This window comes from Gastrolobium bilobum, unplaced genomic scaffold (assembly GCF_033153095.1).
Source record: "Gastrolobium bilobum isolate Gb01-03AN ecotype WA unplaced genomic scaffold, APGP_CSIRO_Gbil_v1 utg2182, whole genome shotgun sequence".
Lineage (NCBI taxonomy): Eukaryota > Viridiplantae > Streptophyta > Magnoliopsida > Fabales > Fabaceae > Gastrolobium > Gastrolobium bilobum.
Genome location: NW_026899651.1, coordinates 448,609 through 467,470, shown reverse-complemented (window position 1 = coordinate 467,470; position 18,862 = coordinate 448,609). Strand labels below are relative to the sequence as shown.

The window sequence follows — 18,862 nt, the reverse complement described above, 5'->3', positions numbered from 1 at the left end:
TTTTCGCATGTTCGTCATCCATTTAAATCAACTATATTATATATCTATGCACTGTACTTATTGGATGATTCATACAACCTATGGGTCAAACTAATTCAAAATGATTTTCCTAATAATAATTGGTAACTTTTAAAGGTAAACATTCCCTAATAATTGGTAAGGGTAGGGTATATGTGGGACTTGATAAGACCTAAACTAGAGGCATTACATAGAAACCAGTAATGTTGGGATTTTAATACTTACACACAATCTTTCGTCAGCCAAACCTGCGTGTCCACTTTCCAGCCCATCCGCAATTGACAACTGACATTAAGATATTCTTAACGAATAATAACATATGAAAGGAGTGGTACAACACATTTATAGTTTATTTCGAATTGCTTTTAGCAGAGAAAATCTAAAAGTTCACATCTTTTTGACATTTCCTTGAAAACTTTGGACTTTGGAGTAAAGCGTAATATGCTACAACCTTGTGGCGCCAATAATTGAAGTGATCTCTGGACAGCACGGCATAAGTGTCAGAAAAGTGAAACAAAACATTAGTGATATTATTATTTATAAAGAAGAAAGGTCAAGCCCATGTTAGGGCTAGATAATATGAGAGAGGGCCAGCCCAACTAGCCTGTTGTAAGCCCAAATCTCCCATGGCTCCAACTAGCTGTCACACAATTTAGTTTGGGCCTTTTTTAAATTCCTTCAATGCTGCATGCAATGGGAGAACACAGTAAGTTTGTAAAACATAAATTTATTTTATATATATATATAAAAGTACGTGAGATTTATATTTTTTTTCTCAGTCTTTTCTTTATATGGATCCACATAGGCCTCACACACTTTTATGTGTGTGTAGAAGATAAATTGATAAAATTTATCTTCTATAATATGAGAAACATTAACCTTAAAATAAATATTTTTTTCTTGAGTATTTTTAAATTAATAGTTCTTATAATAATTAATTTTAAAATAGAATACAAAACAGGGAATACATGCCTTCAGCAATAATTTTTTTTTATAATTAAATTTCTCCAAACTTACACGAGTCTATCTTCTTTGTGTTTGCTACCATTATCCCAAGGATGACCTAGTAAACCCACCCAAGTCAAAAAAAATGACGTAGCAATATTGAAGACACGTTTTTCATTGTGATTTATCAAAAAAATTAAGTTATAACATTTTATTACAAGTTCAGGAGTATTGCGTACACACCATTTTTATGATGGGCATGCTACCAAAGTAAGTAAAAACCGTATATTGGGACCTATACAAAAATTCTTTAGTAGATTTGAGATATGCTGTAAGCAGACCTGGAACTTGAAACCACTTTTCTTCTGATAAAGAAAGCAAAGATCCTTTTTCCCATTGACTTCAAGCACAGTCTCTCTACTTTTGTTGTGTTCCTACAACCGTATTTACCAACAGTTAAATAGTATTAAATCCAATTTGTTTCGATTGTTTAAGGTGTATGTTGTTCTTCCTTCTCTTTTCACTAGAAAAAAAAAAACATAGTAAATGAAATAAAAAGGAAAGTAAGCATATGCATTTACATTAAAGAAATTCATGATCGATGTTTAACAATGTCAAGAAGTCCATTTATTTTACAGTCCTGAGGTTTAACACAAACAAATACAGAAGTAGTATACAATTCTTGTTACTATGGGTAGCATTCCAATTCTTGTGCCATCACCACTATTGAAAGTTGAAAGGGGTGGATGAAGAGTGATCACTTCTCAACATTAGAAATTTAGAATGATAAGAAAAGGAGAAATGAAAAGCAAAAGGAACTCGAAGTTGTGCCATTTGCTCTCACGACATGAGAATAGATTAATAAAGTGGCCAGCAGAAAGAAACCACGTGTTAAGTGAGCATTCAATTCAGAGTACAAAAATAATACTTGGCCCATGCAGGTCTCGAACCTGCGACCTTCGCGTTATTAGCACGACGCTCTAACCAACTGAGCTAATAGGCCATCTGTTCGTATGGTTAAAGTTATTGATAAAACACAAATTTTGAGTGTCCAGTTGCAAGGGAATTATATATTAATAAAAAGTGCTTCTGGTCCCATACATCGTGTTTGAAGGGTATATTCACGTTTTCTTCTTTGTCGTTGGCACGTTCACGATATTTGCCAATGAGGAGTTATGAGCAAAAGTGTGACTTTAATGAAATACCATAGGTTTTTATCTATAATGTAGGAAAACAAAGTAAATAAATACATGATTGAACCATATTTGAACATCTAAAATGACAGTTATTTAGAACCCGAGAGAGTAGAGTCTTTTATATGAGAATAATACGTGATGATGGCCTCATAAAATAACGATAAATAGTTAATCAGTTTTCAATGATCCGGTTGCTATAAAACACATAGCACACACTTTGCTTATCGATCCATTTCATTTTGTTATAAAAAACAGGATTTCTCCTTTATATCCCTGTTCAGAAATGTGTCACTATTCAGTTCCACACCACCTTTATCCTAATATGAATGAACATATCCTATTCCATAAACAAATGAATTCACGCAAAGAAGTTCAAGAGGTTAGAAGATGCTTTTCAAGCTCAGGTGCTGTGACACTCTTTTTTGGGTTACACATTTTAGATAACTCTCCCGAAATATCTTGGGTACATGCCACCTTGAAAAGGATTGAAAATAGAATGAAATCCAAGGTCGTATACTGAAAATGGCCGCAGTTTTTTTTTAAGTAATGGCGGGCATAATGTCATTTACAATTCAGGGAGCCATTCTCGTTCGTTTTGTTATATATTCAGTGTATCTTTGAATGACAAAAAGAAATGACTACATGTATAAAAATTAAGAGAGCTTATTGACAAGTCAATAAGGTTGGTAATTGAGTTTGTATTTAGTATTTGAGGGAATTCGTATAACATGGACCAGGTTAAAAATGGTTCACTGGTGGACCATATGTCGTTATAATAAAATAAATGATTGATTATGATTTATTACCATATACTAGTTAAGGAGGTCAGTCTCTTATCTTTCGATATGGCAAAGATCTCCCCAAAAGAGCTTATCTTTTACATGTATTTGCAAAGAAATTTTCCTTGACAGCTAGAATAGACGAATTCCCCCTTCACTAACATAAAAGTAAGCATAACAATTTACGCTTAGTTTTTAGAAAAAAAGTAGAATTATGCTTTTTCTTTTTTTTTGATAACAAGTAGAATTATGCTTTAGTCACACATTCATTAACAATTTATTTTTATATAAATTTTTAATTTGTTTTTTGAATATCTTGGTATTTAACCATCTAATAAAAGTTATTAATATGTAGACTAAACTTGATGAAAAGACTAAAAATTTAAAAATTTAAACTTTAAATGATTAAATTTACAAAACTAACCTATAGGAAACTGAACTATTCAGCATCCGAACTAGAAATATTAATATAATGTATTATCATTTTTCCCATATAAAAATAGGGCTTATCTACTCTCATATTGTAGGAGAGAATATACCTTATGCTAAAACACAAAGTGATTAAACCCACCACTAAAAAATAAAATAAAATAAATAACAGTACAATTATCAAAGTATTTATGACAAAAAATAGGAGTCTTCAATTTACCCAAAAAAAAAAAAAAATAGTAGTCTTCCGTAACATGAAATTACTATTTCCCAAAAAATAACACTGAACTTAAAGGCTACATTCAAGTGCGAGATCCAAATTACAGCTAGCAGCACATACCCCCACCAAATCTTCTTCGCCAGTCCCATGACCTAGCTTGTTGTCCAAAGCAGCAAGTTTGACGTACAAACTCCAATTTTTATAGAATTAGAAAAAAAAAAAAAAAAAAATCGTAACCAAATCCTCAAAATACAATAATCTTTGAGTATACGATGATTTCCAGACTACTCAAAAGTAAATACGCGAGCTACTAAATATATCCAATCTTAAACTACGATAGCCTTTAACATTATTGTATTCCGTTTTTAATTCTGGCCTATGAAATGAATCCGAATTTCATTCTGAAAAAACCATGAATAGTACTGCTGCCAAAAATCCCAATATATGCTTTAAGTGAGGGTGAATAAGGTGTCAGACCATGGCATCTCAAAAAGTAAGCTAGCTAGGTGATTGTCTGTTGAAAGATTGGAAATAAGAAAAGGCCTTTCGAACAGTCTAATAAGGGAGCGGTACAATATTTTCTAAGAAAAACCACGAGCTTCCAACTTTTATATCAAGTTCAGGGACAAACAGAAGGAATAACAAAACACTTTAGCAGGGCCCCTCCCTATACGAAATAGTCTGTATATTCTGCCAAGTCTAGAAGTGTTATTCTAGTTTTTCTTGAACACATTACAAGCCTTCATCAAATACCAATATTGAAGGATTAATTACATAAGCTGTTTTGGAGCCCAAAAACAATCAGGCTTCAACAAATGCAACTTTCAAATCTCCGTTCTTAGGGACAATCATCAGGCTTGTAACATATATGATATTTCATACGGGCACCATCTTCATTGGCTTTAGAAACTACTTTTCTTTTCCCAAATGCTACTCAGGGAAGAACAAGGGTGAGAGGTAAACACTACACATTTTGTAGAAAAGACCCACACTGCAACTCATTGACAAGTGAAATCCCTAATGCTTAAATGCAAGCTTGCTTGATAACTTATTAACGCCTACTTCAAGTTCAAATCAATACGCAATAACAAAAAGAATATAAATTGTTCAAGTAATTTACAATTAGACTAATAATAAAAAGATAGAGCAGGCATGTGAGATGTTACAAAGATTCAAAGCAACCCCAGAAAATGAGACCAAATGTCACAACAGAGATAATATATTCTCAATAGGTTATGGCCTCAGAGGTAGTGACAATTAAGATATCATCAAAAACACTTCTGATTATACGTGCAATTGAGTACATCATTGGCCAAATAATTAACAAATATCTGAATAAATAATCTCTGTAGGTCGAGTAGTGTGTGTGTGGATTTTAGTTTGCAAAAACTAAGGTTTGAGACCTAATTGAAAAAACAACTTTTTTTTCTCAAACCTATTCTTTAAACATAACCCAAGCTACCAAACATATTGGTTTGAAGATGTAGCTCCATTCGCACACTGTAACATGGGGTTAACCAAACATGCCTAAATTAACATCCAGTTTTCAAAAGTAACAAAGAAGAAAAATGGAAACAAAATTCATGATATTAGAAGACATCAGGGCCAATAGACGAATGTAGTTCCAGAATACTTCAAAATCATAAGAGAAATCAATTCGGAAATGATCATTCCAAGAAAAAAATGCAATAGTTAGAAAGAGAACCAAATATGTCTAAGCTCCAAATAAAACACAACAGTTTTCTTTTTTGTATTAAAAAAAAAAAAAAAACACACACACACACACAATAGTTTTTGTTTTTAAACAGATAGAATTCGTATAAATGCATCAGAGAGATTCCCATTAGACGAAGTCATCAATCTCCTTTGGAGTGCTGATGTCCCTGTCTATTTTGTCATCATTTGCGCATAAGAAAAAAATAAAAAATAGTGCTTTTGCAAACTACAAGCACGGATTTTGAATGTGCACAGAAAAGCAGAACACGAATTAAGAGCACAGAGATAGCAATCACAGCTAATGAACGGAAATAATCATAGAAAGGAAGGGGAGAAAAAAGCTTGAGTTTCACAAGCACTTTCACATGCTTTTGAGCATGAATAGTGGAGATAAAGTTGGTGCCTCAGTTCGAAATTGATGTCATAGAAATAAATCTCTGAGTATATTTAAACCCATCATAGGCACACAACAATCGAAACACGTTGGAGTTAATAAAACAAAAAAAAAAGAAAAGGAAAACGCTAAGAAGAAAAACCTGTAGGCTTTGGTTGCTGCTGTGGAAATTCCTTCCATAAATTCTCATCTCATCTTATAGCTGACACTCCAAGCGGCTTTCTTACCCATCTCTATGAGGTCGTCTTCCACCGTCCCGTCAGGAGGTGGTTTCCTCCGCTCTCCTTGGCAGCCATCTCTAGATGGGAGAAATTAGGGTATAGGAGGAGAAGTGACCGTTTGTTTGTTTGTTCTCTTTATACAGGCGCATGAAATTAATATTAAAATTTGGGCCACAATCAGTGAAATGGATTGCAATTAAAAACAAGCCCATCTCTGGATTTTGACTAGAGACAAGCTCACCTAAACTGTCATCACCTTTTTCTCTCGGCACGGGTTTTTTTTCAATGAAACGATGGGAAAGTGGGGTGGGAGAAATAAAATTACCATGTTTGGTATAAGAAAAAGTAAAATAATCTAGAGATATTTTTTTTTCATGAATCCTTTTTTCTACTATACATTGCTAATTAACTTTCCTCTCCCACATATGGTATTCTTTTTTCCTTAGCAAGAGGTAAAAACAATTTAACACTTATCAGACTAAAATGCCTTTAACAATATTCAAAATGATGGGTATTTTGGTCATTTTAGATCAGATTCCTATCAATATTTTATCATCAACCAAACATAACGTTAGTAAATTAACTCAACTTTTCTGGTAAAATTTTGACTTATCAAACACTTTTTCATAACTTACCCGGGAAAAAATGTTTTTCACTATATTCTTCGAAATCTTTTTTTATTGGTAAAAAAAAAATCTCTTATATCAAACGCCCCTTAATAAAATTGCCTCTTTTCAAAATTTCCATTAATAAAATATATTATTTGACTTATAGGTGTTGCATACATGTATATATCTTGTTCTCCTTAGGTGAATTGTCTCTGTAAATTTTGAATTGTAATGTAATCTTGCCATTTTAAAAATTGACTACCAAATATATTTTTATTTTATTAGTCATATTTGATTGATTTTCACTTGTTTGGTGGTTGTTTATCTAATGTTTAAATATCATGGTTGTTTAATGCTAAAAGCCTAAAATAAATACTTTGTGCTCAATTTTATACAAATATATATGTGTATGTGTACACGTGCGTGCATGCGTGCATGTATAAATTTTTAATTTATTTGAAATTAAATTAAAATTTAATCTTATAATTAAAAATTAATACGATACATTTTTTTTATTGTCAACAATGTAGTTAAATTATCAATATTGTGGTTGTGTTTAGCTACTGTACATCGTAATCATAACCTATAATTTACAAAATATAATATGTTATTTTTTATGGCTTGATAGGTTTAATAGGTGAGGTCAAACCTTCTATTTTTTAAAAAACAAGTCAGATCGAGCTTATATTTTATCTTATATCAAGCGAATAAGTCAAGTCAGACTTGAAATAATTTATATATGTCTGACCCATTTAAATTAAAACTTGATTTTGACATGAGTTATTTATATCCCTATTGAAGATGTTGAAGACATAAGAATTTTATGAGTTAAAACCGTTTAGACCGATTTGAATTTTACAATTATGAGTGTAGTTTAAGTCTTTCAATTTTTATTTTTTTAAAAAAAAATACTTGATATTTGGTCCCAAAACTAGCCATTCATACAAGTGTCCCATTATATACATGTATCTATGGTATCGGTACGCACACAGACTCACCGAACATTACTTTTTACTCACTATGAGCCATTGTGCATGACGTTTTTATTGAGAAAGTGACTAATATACATTACAAAGGCATACATTTTATGTTGTGATTTTGCTATCAATATATACACTAGTGCCTGATAGTTTGCCAAATATTTTGTAATTGTTCGTAAAGGAGACGAGGGTATCTTTCATTGTTTGATTTGCCAATCTTTGTTGATAATTAGTCACGTGGAAAGTGAACAATCATGGCAAGGTACTGGCACCACTCCAGGCACGTAATTATTCGGAGTTATAGAAAAGTGATAAACTTACTTACAGGAGAAAAATAAGAATATAGCAAGTCAACATCACTAGCTTTTTATATTTAGTTTTAAAATATTTTTTATTAATTAAATTGTACACTTTCTCTTTCCCCTTATTTTATATATTTATCCAAAGGGAATTAATTTTTTAATAAGTATTTTTTTATGTTACACACACAATGGATGAGTGGGGTTCACAAAAAATAAAAAAAATACAAAAATGAAGATTGATCTCACATTTTAATTGTGAGTGTAACATGAAAAAAAAATTTCATGTAAAATTAGAAAAAAAAAATTTGTTATAGTTTGTCAAAAGTGCACGTAAACTATTCTATAGAAATTGTTACTACATAATAAGATATTATAAAAATATATCTTCTCATAAACCCTAACAAGTCTATTTCTTTATTGGTTTATTGATTAAAGGACTAGATTTTATTAATTAAACTCTATAGTTTCTCTTTGTCTCTTCATATATTTATGGAAAATGGATTCTTCCTATTTTTTTAAAAACTGCATGAAAGGTATACCGTAGAAATTATTATTATATAATAAAATATTAATAAAAATATGTACAACTTTTGACTCTATATAATAGAAAACAGCACCCTTTGGACTCTCATTTTAAAATTTATACATTTTGAAGAATTTTCAAAATCATTTAAATTGAATTTAGTCTTCTATTCTCAGGAACGAATGCCTATGTTATGGTGTCACTACTAGTTTTGTGTAAATAATAAATTATTAACAAGGATATATTTATTTATAATTATTGTTTTATTGTATGTTTTTGTCTTATTTTTTCTTATTCCCCTCCCTCTCCTGTAAACAATTCCACAGTAGAGTTTCGCTTAGACCGACATGTCTAGTTAAAAAATAAAATGAAATTCATTTGTGTTTGTTTAGAATAAAAACAAAGAGCACCGCTAGACCTAACTATTTGCCAGCATTACTAAATGACATGGTGATGTGTATGTATGTAAATGATGGTTATTATATCATGGGTTCATGTTTTCTTATGTTGCATGGAAACAGGAAAGAACAAAAGTAAAGATAATTTAAATGTGAGTTCCATATTTTATATTAAAAAAGAAAAAAAAAATTAAGTGACACAAAAAATAAATTTGTGTTGGAAATTTTTTTGCTATCCTACAACAACAGGAGAGCATGATTTCCGTTATATTATAGCCAAAATAAATAACTTGCAGGAGTTAGTGAGTTTATGAGAAAACCATGACCGAACTAAAGCAATGAAAAGGTGCACGAAGAATTAAAGTGATGGGGGAGATTTGCTCAATTAATGTGTGAACGTTGACTATTGACCAATTCAAAGTGGTTTCAAACTTTATCTTGTTTGGATTTGAATTCTTTAATATGAAAGATTGATCATGTGATTATGTTATCTGATCATAATTACTTGTTTAAAAATTATATAATTTTTACTTTCTTATGTCATCATTTATAAATAATTATGATTAAATAACATAATCACATAATTATTTTTCTACATAAAAGGATCCAAATTCATCTTGTTTAGGATGGTTGTGCTTTGTCGGTCATTCATAAAAATGAAAAAAAACACTGTTATTCATATAGCTTTGCATCACATACATATTGGAGCTAGATAGTTATGACCCATCTCTTTAACGAGAAAAGTTATTGTAGTCCCGGAACACCATTATTAGGTGTTCCTTTTTCTTAAATTGAAAATTTTGTATGACATTTTTATCGTTGTCATTTTGCTTATTTCCATTTATATCCTACTTTTTTTTTACTTTTGGTCAAGGTACACATGCACCCGGTCCAGTATATCTTTTCTTCTCCTTAACATCGTAGAGTCGTAATTGCATGACATAATGATTTTTGGTACACTCTCATAAATAAATAAAGTCTAAAAACCCTGTCTACGAAAAAAAAAAAATTCTCAAAACTCTGTTGAGCGGCAGCAATGAGATTGAAAGCGTTTGTCATTAACTAAAAAAATTAACGTAAGAAATAAATTTATTTTCTACACACATATAAAAATGTATGAAGTTTAGTGAGTCCATATAAAAACAAAAAATATAAGTTTCGCATACTTTTATATGAGTATAGGAAATAAATTTATTTTTTATAACATGAAAAATAACAAATCCTTAAAAAAGTGATGAATGTTTTAAACGATTGTACTCTAAGAATTGAATAATATATATATATATATATAATATTTTATTATAAAAATATTATTTAATTTTTATTCTCCAATGGATAAAATGTTCAAATGTAAATTGTTTTCTATAGAAAACAAATTAATTAAAGTAGTTATTAATTTAATAAAATGTAGGGGATGTAGCTCAGATGGTAGAGCGCTCGCTTAGCATGCGAGAGGTACGGGGATCGATACCCCGCATCTCCACTTTTTTTTTGTTTTTTTAAACAATTGGTAATACTTTGTATAGGGCAATTGCATAATACATAACAAAGAAGATTGGTAAGAAGCATACTGGTCATACTCATCACAAGAGAATCGCAAAAGAAACAGTTGAAATTTTCTGTAGGGAGCACAGTAGCAAGAAAGGTTATGAACTCAAGTAGAAGGTATGGTTATGAAGAATGGAGCATGGACTATATTATAAACTACAAGGAGAAACACCCCTCATATGGATAAAGATTGTTTAACTTTTGGAAGAATAAACTAGTTTATACGAATATTCTCCACGTACCAGTGCAACTTTAATTCCTTGTTTGTGAAATCAGCTTATCAAAGAACCAATTAGCATTAAATGGAATGCGAGTAATAAATGAGAATGTGCTGTTCTTGCTCCTCCCAATGTAACCTTACGTCTTCACGGCATAACCGAACGAATATCACAATTCACACACCGCTTAGCATGCATTAACAAAGTATATTTTAAAAGAAATTGATACTCTCTCGTGTGAAAAAAAAAAAATATGGTCACGTGAGAAAATCACAACTTATACAAAAATAAATTAAATGTTATAATTTTAGTAGTTTGATCTTAAACAGTTAATTAAGAATCTTTGGTTTCACTATTTATCTTGGAAACCATGTAATCTATATTTTATATATATGCCATATACTCTGTCATACCTGCATGGATGATGTCTATTTTAGGATCATATATGTAGCTCTTCTAGCCTGAAATCTGAATAATGTTTCAGAAAAGGGTCAAATTCAGCAAGTGTGAGCACATGTATGAAGCAGCAAGGTTACTTGACGGTCGGCTAGCAATGGTAACAAGTGTGTAAGGGAAATGTGACCTTCTTGGCTTGTTGCACCCCCTAGAAGCCATGACAGCTTTTACTTGTACTCAGCAAACTCTAACTCTATTTGAGTTTTGGGTACAAACAAACACAAAAAAGGTTCAAAACCACGTGGTTTGAGGAAAAAGTGTCCTGTCCCCGCATAAAAACGAAACAGCTACACTTGGCGGTTTAGAGTCCCCACACTTCACAATTTCCTTTGGTTAAGCAAAAGCACTGTTCTCCACAGCAGCATCTATTTATTCACCACCTATGCTACTATGCTTTTCCTCACAACTTGTCTGCTTCACTTTTCTCCCTCTCTATTAAGGTGCAAGAAAGATGGCGTTTCTGGGCCTTCTCTTGGTGGGGATTCTGTTGGGATCAGGTGTTTATGCAGACGGTGATGGTTGGATGGATGCTCATGCAACCTTCTATGGAGGGGGTGATGCCTCTGGCACAATGGGTATGTCACAATTTACTGTTATGTTTATGTCACACAATAAGCTGCTTGCTAGACAAATGATTCTTTCATACATTTTTTTAAATTCTTCAGAGTATATACTGGTTTATAACCCCTATGTAGAAAAGTAGAAATCATATCTTGTAAATCTAATGAACATTAATTTGGTCACCCTCAACATTTATTCTTAATATCCCCTATGTAGAAAAGTAGAAATGGTGTAACTTGTGCATGGCAAAAATGGCTTGGGAATAACAACAACACAACCTTCATTTTGGGCATTGTTGCAGGTGGAGCTTGTGGATATGGAAACTTATATAGCCAGGGCTATGGGACTGACACGGCTGCTTTAAGCACAGCATTGTTCAACAATGGTTTTAGCTGCGGGGCTTGCTTCGAGATTAAGTGTGTCAATAACCAAAGGTGGTGCCTTCAAGGCTCAATTGTGGTCACTGCCACCAATTACTGCCCACCAAACAATGCCCTCCCAAATGATGCAGGTGGATGGTGCAACCCACCCCTTAAACATTTTGATCTCTCTCAGCCTGTCTTCCAACAAATAGCTCAATACAGTGCTGGCATAGTACCCGTAGCTTACAGAAGGTAGCTGATTTTGTTTTAACTTTTCTTATTCAAGGTCTCTTTCCCTAATCTTATCAGGATGTGTCATAATTTTTATATATTTGCCATGTTGGTTACTAGTGACTTAAGAAAGCTATGTTTCTACCAAGTATTTTGATTACCTTTATTGATGAAAACGCAGGGTCCCATGTCAAAAGAGAGGAGGCATTAGATTCACAATGAATGGCCATTCTTATTTCAACCTAGTCCTAATCACCAACGTTGGTGGTGCTGGTGATGTTCAAGCAGTTTCCATCAAAAGTTCAAGAACTAATTGGCAACCTATGTCTAGGAACTGGGGTCAGAACTGGCAAAACAACGCTTACCTCAATGGACAAAGCATATCATTTAAGGTTACCACTAGTGACGGGCACACCTTGGTCTCTTACGATGTTGTCCCACATAGCTGGTCCTTTGGCCAGACATTCACAGGGCAACAATTCCCTTAAGAGACAGAGAGGATCATAAACCCTTTACAATTAGTACTCATTATGGAAGTTTTGGCACTTAAAATTACTATATTATTATTTATGGTTAGTAGTATAATAGTAAGAGTAACATAATAAAGGAGTGAGTCATTAGGAGCAAATAAATGAGAGGGGCTTATTTTAAGGTGGCCCTGGTCATTTGGATTGTGAAGAATTTTGTTCTGCTCTCTATTGATATGGAAGTGGTTGCATTCATCACTCTCCAGAACTTTTGTTATGAAAGTATGGTATTTTCTAGCTTAGCGGAAAAAAAAAGAAAAAGAAAAAGAAAAGAAAATAAAAGAAGCATTTTTGCTTCCATATGTTATTGTATTCTGTATAAGAACCTATGCAAGACATAGATGAATAAAATTATGTTTCCGGTCACATGAATGGCTTCTCCTAACATGAAATTCAATGGCTAAAAACGAGAATTTGAAATTCTCGCCTCCGAAGTCATTGTCTTTATCTTATTGAACAGGTTATCCAGGTTTAAGGGCACTCCATGATTATGTAATTGAAATTCATGTTTCAATAAACTCTTATAACTTCCATGCAGGCAATTCACGCAGGAAGTTGACTACACTTTTGTAGTGGTAATGTATTAATGTATCTATGTGCCCAGTTTTCTTTTGCTTGTCTTGTTGAAACTTGGAACAACGAAACTAACTTCTTGATATTTGGTTAAGCGCATGATGTCAAAATCTGACAAAGAAGTAATGAAAAGCCCTTTCATTTCATCAGACCGGAGATTTATGACCTTTTTCATGAAAAATTAATTAAAAAGATATAGTGAGAGGATGGTTATTGATTTTTAAAAGTGTGTAACTGGCGAGTTGAATCCATTATTTATAAGAAAATTTACTTGAAATCTGACAATCCATTAACCTGAGAGTTCGGATTATCGGATAATGTCTAAATTATTTCATTAATGTGGGTGGTGATAATTTAGGGGTCGCAAAATTTAACCCGCCAAAAATGGTGACGGTTGGTTGGAAATTTCAATCCGCCGCTTAAGGATGAGATTTTCAATCCGCCCCGCTTAACGACAAGTCAAAACAGGTTCGAATCGTGACAGACAATTAATAATATTTTTTACACTTCTTTTGTCATCATTTGATATCTTTTATATCTATGAAGAGTATTAAAAGTGTTAGTGTTAATAGTGTAGAAGTCACACATTGAGTGTGTCTCTTTGTATTCTTCAATTGGTCTGCTATATAATAACACAAATGTTGTGTAGTTTAATACAACAAGGATTACTATCATTTCCTCTTGTATCTATAATATTCAATATAGTATCTAGAGCCTAACAAGAGGAATCTTAATCCGTTTAACTTAGTTCTATTTTCCATAATTTCAATATGGTTATAGAGAGATATCCCTCTCCTTGAGGGATTCCCGTTGCTATTTCTTTTTCGGGTTTTTCTTTGTATGCTCTGTGACTGCAGCTTAGACTGATCTGTCGCATCAGAAAAGAATGATCCTTGGGAAGTTGTTAGGTTGACCACCGTTGTCGTTGACTGACCCACCGTTGACCGCGTCGTCTACCGTTGACAGTCGTCTCCGGCGACTTTTCTGATGACTTTCCGGCGACTTTTTCAGCGATCCACCACTGTCTCTGACGACTTTTCCGACGACCCACCGCCATCTCCTGCGACTTTTCCGATTCCGCGAAGCTTTGTTTTTCTTTAATCTTCTTTCTTCCCAAGATGGAGTATTTATACTATTCATCATCCATCTTGAGGGGAAGCACTGTCCAAGTTGCTGATGTTGTCTCCGCTGATGATAATTCTGGCACCCTTTAGAAGTTCCTCTTAAGGGGGGCACTGTCCATGTTGTTGATGGTCATTCAGCACAATTTTCTTTGCCGATGATAATTCTGGCACTCTTTAGAAGTTCCTCTTGAGGGGAAGCACTGTCCATGTTGCTGATGGTCATTCCAGCACAATTGTCTCTGCCGATGATAATTCCGGCACTGTTTAGAAGTTCCTCTTGAGGGGGAGCACTGTCCATGTTGCTGATGGTCATTCCAGCAAATTGTCTTTGCCGATGATAATTCGGGCACTATTTAGAAGTTTCTCTTGAGGGGGAGCACCGTCCATGTTGCTGATGGTCATTCCAGCAAAATTGTCTTTGCCGATGATCATTTCGGCATCTTCCATGTTGATGTTCATTTCGACGCCATTTTTAGCACATTGTTGAATTTTGGTTTCTCATTTAGGAGATTTATTTTGATGTTGTGTTACTTGGTCTTTCTTGTAATAAGCTTGTAGCATAGTCAAGGGAAAACCACGGCTGCTCATCAACTGTTAAATGAAATGTCTGAGAGGGATCTTGATGCTGATGCACTGGTTAGCTCAGTTGTCTTTGCCGATGATAATTCCGGCACCATCCATGCTCTGATGTCCATTCCAGCACTGTCTCTTTATCAGCTCTTCACACTGATGGTCATTCCAGTTGATTTGTTGTACTTAGTCATTTCATTTCGTTGATGTAGCATTGTTGTTTTTGGTTCCTAATGGGAGTATTATTTATGTATCAAGCTTGTAGCATATGATCTATATGCTACAGCTTGAGGGAGAGTGTTAAGAGTGTTAGTGTTAATAGTGTAGAAGTCTCACATTGAGTGTGTCTTTGTATTCTTCAATTGGTTTGCTATATAATAGCACCAATGTTGTGTAGTTTAATACAACAAGGATTACTATCATTTCCTCTTGTATCTATAATATTCAGCAAAGAGTATGCTTTTGGAAAAAAATTCATTTTCTTAATATGTTGGCAGGTTAGGGGCAAGTTGGGGTGGGTTGAAAATTGCAGCCTACTTTCAAAAGGAGAACCGGGCAAGTTGGATTATTTTAAGGCGGGTTGGAGGCGGGGCAGGTTATCCGCTTTGCCAACTCCGTTGGCGGTTTTACTTCCTTAGGCAAAATCTCATTGAGTTCGCCGTGTGAATTCTTTAATGTTTTACAACTATTTAAGAGCTTGTTTGGATATTTATTTTTTTTTAAAAAAAAAATTCATTATCACTAAAAATATGTGTTTGGATGTCTGTTTTTTAAAAAAGAGAAATCATAAAAAAAAAAGTCAAAAACTGGATTTTTTAAAGCTAAAAATTTTAGCTTCTAATTTTTTTTTTTCAAAATCCAAACTTGTCATACCCTACCTCAACTCAACCAATCTCACCTCCCTTGCCGCCACCAACCACGACCTCCATTATCATCGCCGCCACCACTACTATAATGCCAACTCCAACTAATTTTACCTCCATTGTCACCGTCACCACTACCTCCTTTGTTATCGTCGCCACCACCGTATCATTGTCGTTGCCACCACCTATACCACCGTCATTGTTGCCATTACCATGCCGCTGCTATCATTATCACCCCCTCCACCACAACCAAATTCGCTCCTATGATTTGTTTTATGGCTTTTTTAGTAATTTTATAGATGAAAAATAATTTTTTTTTTATTTTAACATCCAAATAATATATTTATTTAAAAATATTTTTCATGTACTATCCAAATGCAAAATAGTTTTAATTTTTGTAAAAAAAAAAAATTTCAAATAAATAAGATATAAAAAAAATCCTTTTTTCAAAATCTCACGCCCTAAACACACCAAATTAAGGATTAAAGAAATAATGTCACACTGCCTACTAAAAAAAAAAGAAATAATGTCACACTCACAGTTTATTAGAACTTCAGGAGTCCATTATGTAGCAGATTTTACGTTATAAACATTTTTTGTTTTTGTTTTACTTCGTTAATTTACAGAAGCAAGTGCCTTTCATTGATTATTCACAATTTAAATTTGGTTGCCTTATTAACTGTGACACAAAATTTCCATGACTGTCAGAATTTGTGCCATTTCTTGCCTACGCATAAAGCTTTTTTTTCTCTCTCTCTCTCTCTCCCTCTCTGGATTCCTTACGCAGAATGCTTTCTTCTTTTTAGGAATTATCTATTATATCTTTATAATTTGAAATATATTCTTTAAATTTATTTTTTGAAGTTTTATTTGAATTAATTATGCATTTTTAATTTATATTTTTATATTTTATGTAAAGTCAAAATACCCATAAAAATATAAGGATACTAGCTACTTGGTATACTTGATATGGAAGGTAGGCATGACCTTATCATTGATTAATGATAAGGAATCTATCTTGCTAACAAAAAAATAAAGCTAAACTTATAATACTCATCAATTTTGCAAAGAAACATAATATATCCCAAATATTTATATTAAACTCAATAAAATCGTAATCGTAATCTAACAAATCTAATAGTTGAAATTCAAAATGCTAACGCAACGTAACTTTTGAATTTTTTTTGAGTCTTTGTAACAAGTATTGGAGTGTCGAAAATATAAGTAAGTGTCAAAAAAATATCAAATATGACACGTTAGAATTTTTAAAGTTTCGTGCTTTATTGTTTGTAACAATGTATAACTTAGCTAAAATGGAATACAAGCCCAGCCAGGTGTCTAGCAATAATTGGATACAATTGTACATGACTGTTTTTTTTTTTTAGCTTTAGAACTTAGAAGATATATATTCCGACGCGGCACACCATGACCCCACAATATCTTTCCACAGCCAATAACAACGAAGAAATAGAGTTGTGGATATAACAACCAGACAAAAGGATAAACCAAAATGCATGTTGACCGTCCGATCTCAAATATCAGGAGAAGCAACGGTCGATAACACACAAGGCGCAAGAACCACAAGAATTCCTTCAAAGGGCAATACAAATCATGAAATCGTGTTTTTCAGCCACTGCCATTGCCATTGCCACTGCAAGCCACACTTTCCATTTCCTACTAAACATGGCCACCGTCACCACACAGGCTTCTGCCACCCTTTTCCGGCCATGTGCCTCCAAATCAAGATTCCTTACTGGTTCTTCTACTAAACTAAACAGGGAAGTGGCTGTTAGTGTTAGACCAATAGGGTCTCCTTCATTTTCATCTTTCAAGGTTCAAGCCAGGAAAGGAGAGTGGTTACCAGGCTTGGCCTCCCCAGGTTATCTAAATGGCAGGTATGTAATATAATTCGGGGAGAGATCCGTTTACAAATTATACTAAATATGACAGATGATACACTCTTGAAGCATGACAGGTCATTCATGTTTAGTGTAGTGTGTAAGAATTTGTAAATAAAAAAATTATGTAAATATAACTTTTAACTTTCCCCGTATAATATATACTAACTATTTTGGAATTGGTTCTATGAAAGTTGAATAAAATCTTTTTGGCTATAATCATTAACTTGTTGATATTTGTGTCTTATTCCATAACTAGTCTTCCTGGTGATAATGGATTTGACCCTCTGGGGCTTGCTGAGGACCCTGAGAACTTGAGGTGGTTTGTTCAAGCTGAGCTTGTAAATGGACGTTGGGCCATGTTGGGTGTTGCAGGAATGTTGCTTCCTGAAGTCTTCACCAATATTGGTATCATGAATGTCCCCAAATGGTATGATGCTGGGAAAGAAGAATACTTTGCATCATCCTCAACCCTCTTTGTGATTGAGTTCATTTTGTTCCATTACGTGGAAATCAGGAGATGGCAAGATATTAAGAACCCTGGAAGTGTCAACCAGGACCCCATCTTTAAGCAGTACAGTTTACCCCCAAATGAGGTTGGATACCCTGGTGGCATTTTTAACCCCTTGAATTTTGCACCAACTCAGGAGGCTAAAGAGAAGGAAATTGCCAATGGTAAATGCTTCATTCCCCCTCTCTACTACATCAAAACTGCTCAAGAGTTTTTTCTTTGTGATGTGGACCTAACCTTTTGTGTTTATATATGTTTATGTATATAGGGAGATTGGCAATGTTGGCATTCTTGGGATTTCTGGTTCAGCATAACGTGACGGGCAAAGGGCCATTTGACAACCTCTTGCAACATCTCTCAGATCCATGGCACAACACCATTGTCCAAACATGGAGCGGCAACTAAATTTGTAACCATTGACATGAAAACCTGTGTCATTCTCTTGTAATCCTGAATAGATGAATTTTGAGAGATTTGGGCATGATCGTAAAGAATCAACTATTTTCATGTACAGAGGAACTAAGATGTTTTTTTTATGTTGTTTTTTAGATTCAAGCCAATTGCTGAACAATTAAACATTTTACTTCAAGAAATAGTTTTCTAGGACCACTACACTCGAGTTCCAGTGTATGTAAAATTACTTAATTTTCTACAAAATTCAAATTTACAGCTTGGATCACTGAATCAATCC

The 18,862-nt window shown here is 33.4% G+C and overlaps 2 protein-coding genes and 4 non-coding genes across 6 annotated transcripts; 3 read left to right on the top strand and 3 right to left on the bottom strand.

Annotated features, from left to right (window-relative positions):
* Positions 1–1,892: 1,892 nt before the first annotated feature.
* On the bottom strand, positions 1,893–1,966 carry TRNAI-AAU (transfer RNA isoleucine (anticodon AAU)). Its single transcript has one exon. It is a non-coding gene; the product is annotated as a tRNA-Ile (tRNA).
* A 2,858-nt stretch (positions 1,967–4,824) lies between these two features.
* Positions 4,825–4,901, bottom strand: LOC133292298 (small nucleolar RNA snoR122). The gene has a single exon (XR_009748895.1). It is a non-coding gene; the product is annotated as a small nucleolar RNA snoR122 (small nucleolar RNA).
* Positions 4,902–5,409: 508 nt separating this feature from the next.
* On the bottom strand, positions 5,410–5,496 carry LOC133292296 (small nucleolar RNA R44/J54/Z268 family). The gene has a single exon (XR_009748894.1). It is a non-coding gene; the product is annotated as a small nucleolar RNA R44/J54/Z268 family (small nucleolar RNA).
* Positions 5,497–10,139: 4,643 nt separating this feature from the next.
* On the top strand, positions 10,140–10,212 carry TRNAA-AGC (transfer RNA alanine (anticodon AGC)). Its single transcript has one exon. It is a non-coding gene; the product is annotated as a tRNA-Ala (tRNA).
* Positions 10,213–11,402: 1,190 nt separating this feature from the next.
* On the top strand, positions 11,403–12,593 carry LOC133292233 (expansin-A10-like). Its single transcript, XM_061490623.1, has 3 exons — positions 11,403–11,526; positions 11,814–12,126; positions 12,287–12,593. Exons 1-3 carry the CDS (start codon positions 11,403–11,405, stop codon positions 12,591–12,593), a joined length of 744 nt encoding a protein of 247 aa, XP_061346607.1.
* A 4,810-nt stretch (positions 12,594–17,403) lies between these two features.
* LOC133292281 (chlorophyll a-b binding protein P4, chloroplastic) lies at positions 17,404–18,780 on the top strand. The gene is made up of 3 exons (XM_061490683.1): positions 17,404–17,657; positions 17,920–18,335; positions 18,440–18,780. The coding sequence occupies exons 1-3, from the start codon at positions 17,446–17,448 to the stop codon at positions 18,574–18,576; spliced, it is 765 nt and encodes a 254-aa protein (XP_061346667.1). The 5' UTR covers positions 17,404–17,445; the 3' UTR covers positions 18,577–18,780.
* Positions 18,781–18,862: the final 82 nt, after the last annotated feature.

Bases quoted from the DNA above. Each gene is read 5' to 3' on its own strand.
- LOC133292233 (XM_061490623.1), top strand. From the start codon at position 11,403: ATGGCGTTTCTGGGCCTTCTCTTGGTGGGGATTCTGTTGGGATCAGGT. The intron at 11,527-11,813 runs GTATGTCACAAT...GCATTGTTGCAG, and splicing joins TGATGCCTCTGGCACAATGG to GTGGAGCTTGTGGATATGGA. The intron at 12,127-12,286 runs GTAGCTGATTTT...ATGAAAACGCAG, and splicing joins GTACCCGTAGCTTACAGAAG to GGTCCCATGTCAAAAGAGAG.
- LOC133292281 (XM_061490683.1), top strand. From the start codon at position 17,446: ATGGCCACCGTCACCACACAGGCTTCTGCCACCCTTTTCCGGCCATGT. The intron at 17,658-17,919 runs GTATGTAATATA...TTCCATAACTAG, and splicing joins CCAGGTTATCTAAATGGCAG to TCTTCCTGGTGATAATGGAT. The intron at 18,336-18,439 runs GTAAATGCTTCA...TTATGTATATAG, and splicing joins AGAGAAGGAAATTGCCAATG to GGAGATTGGCAATGTTGGCA.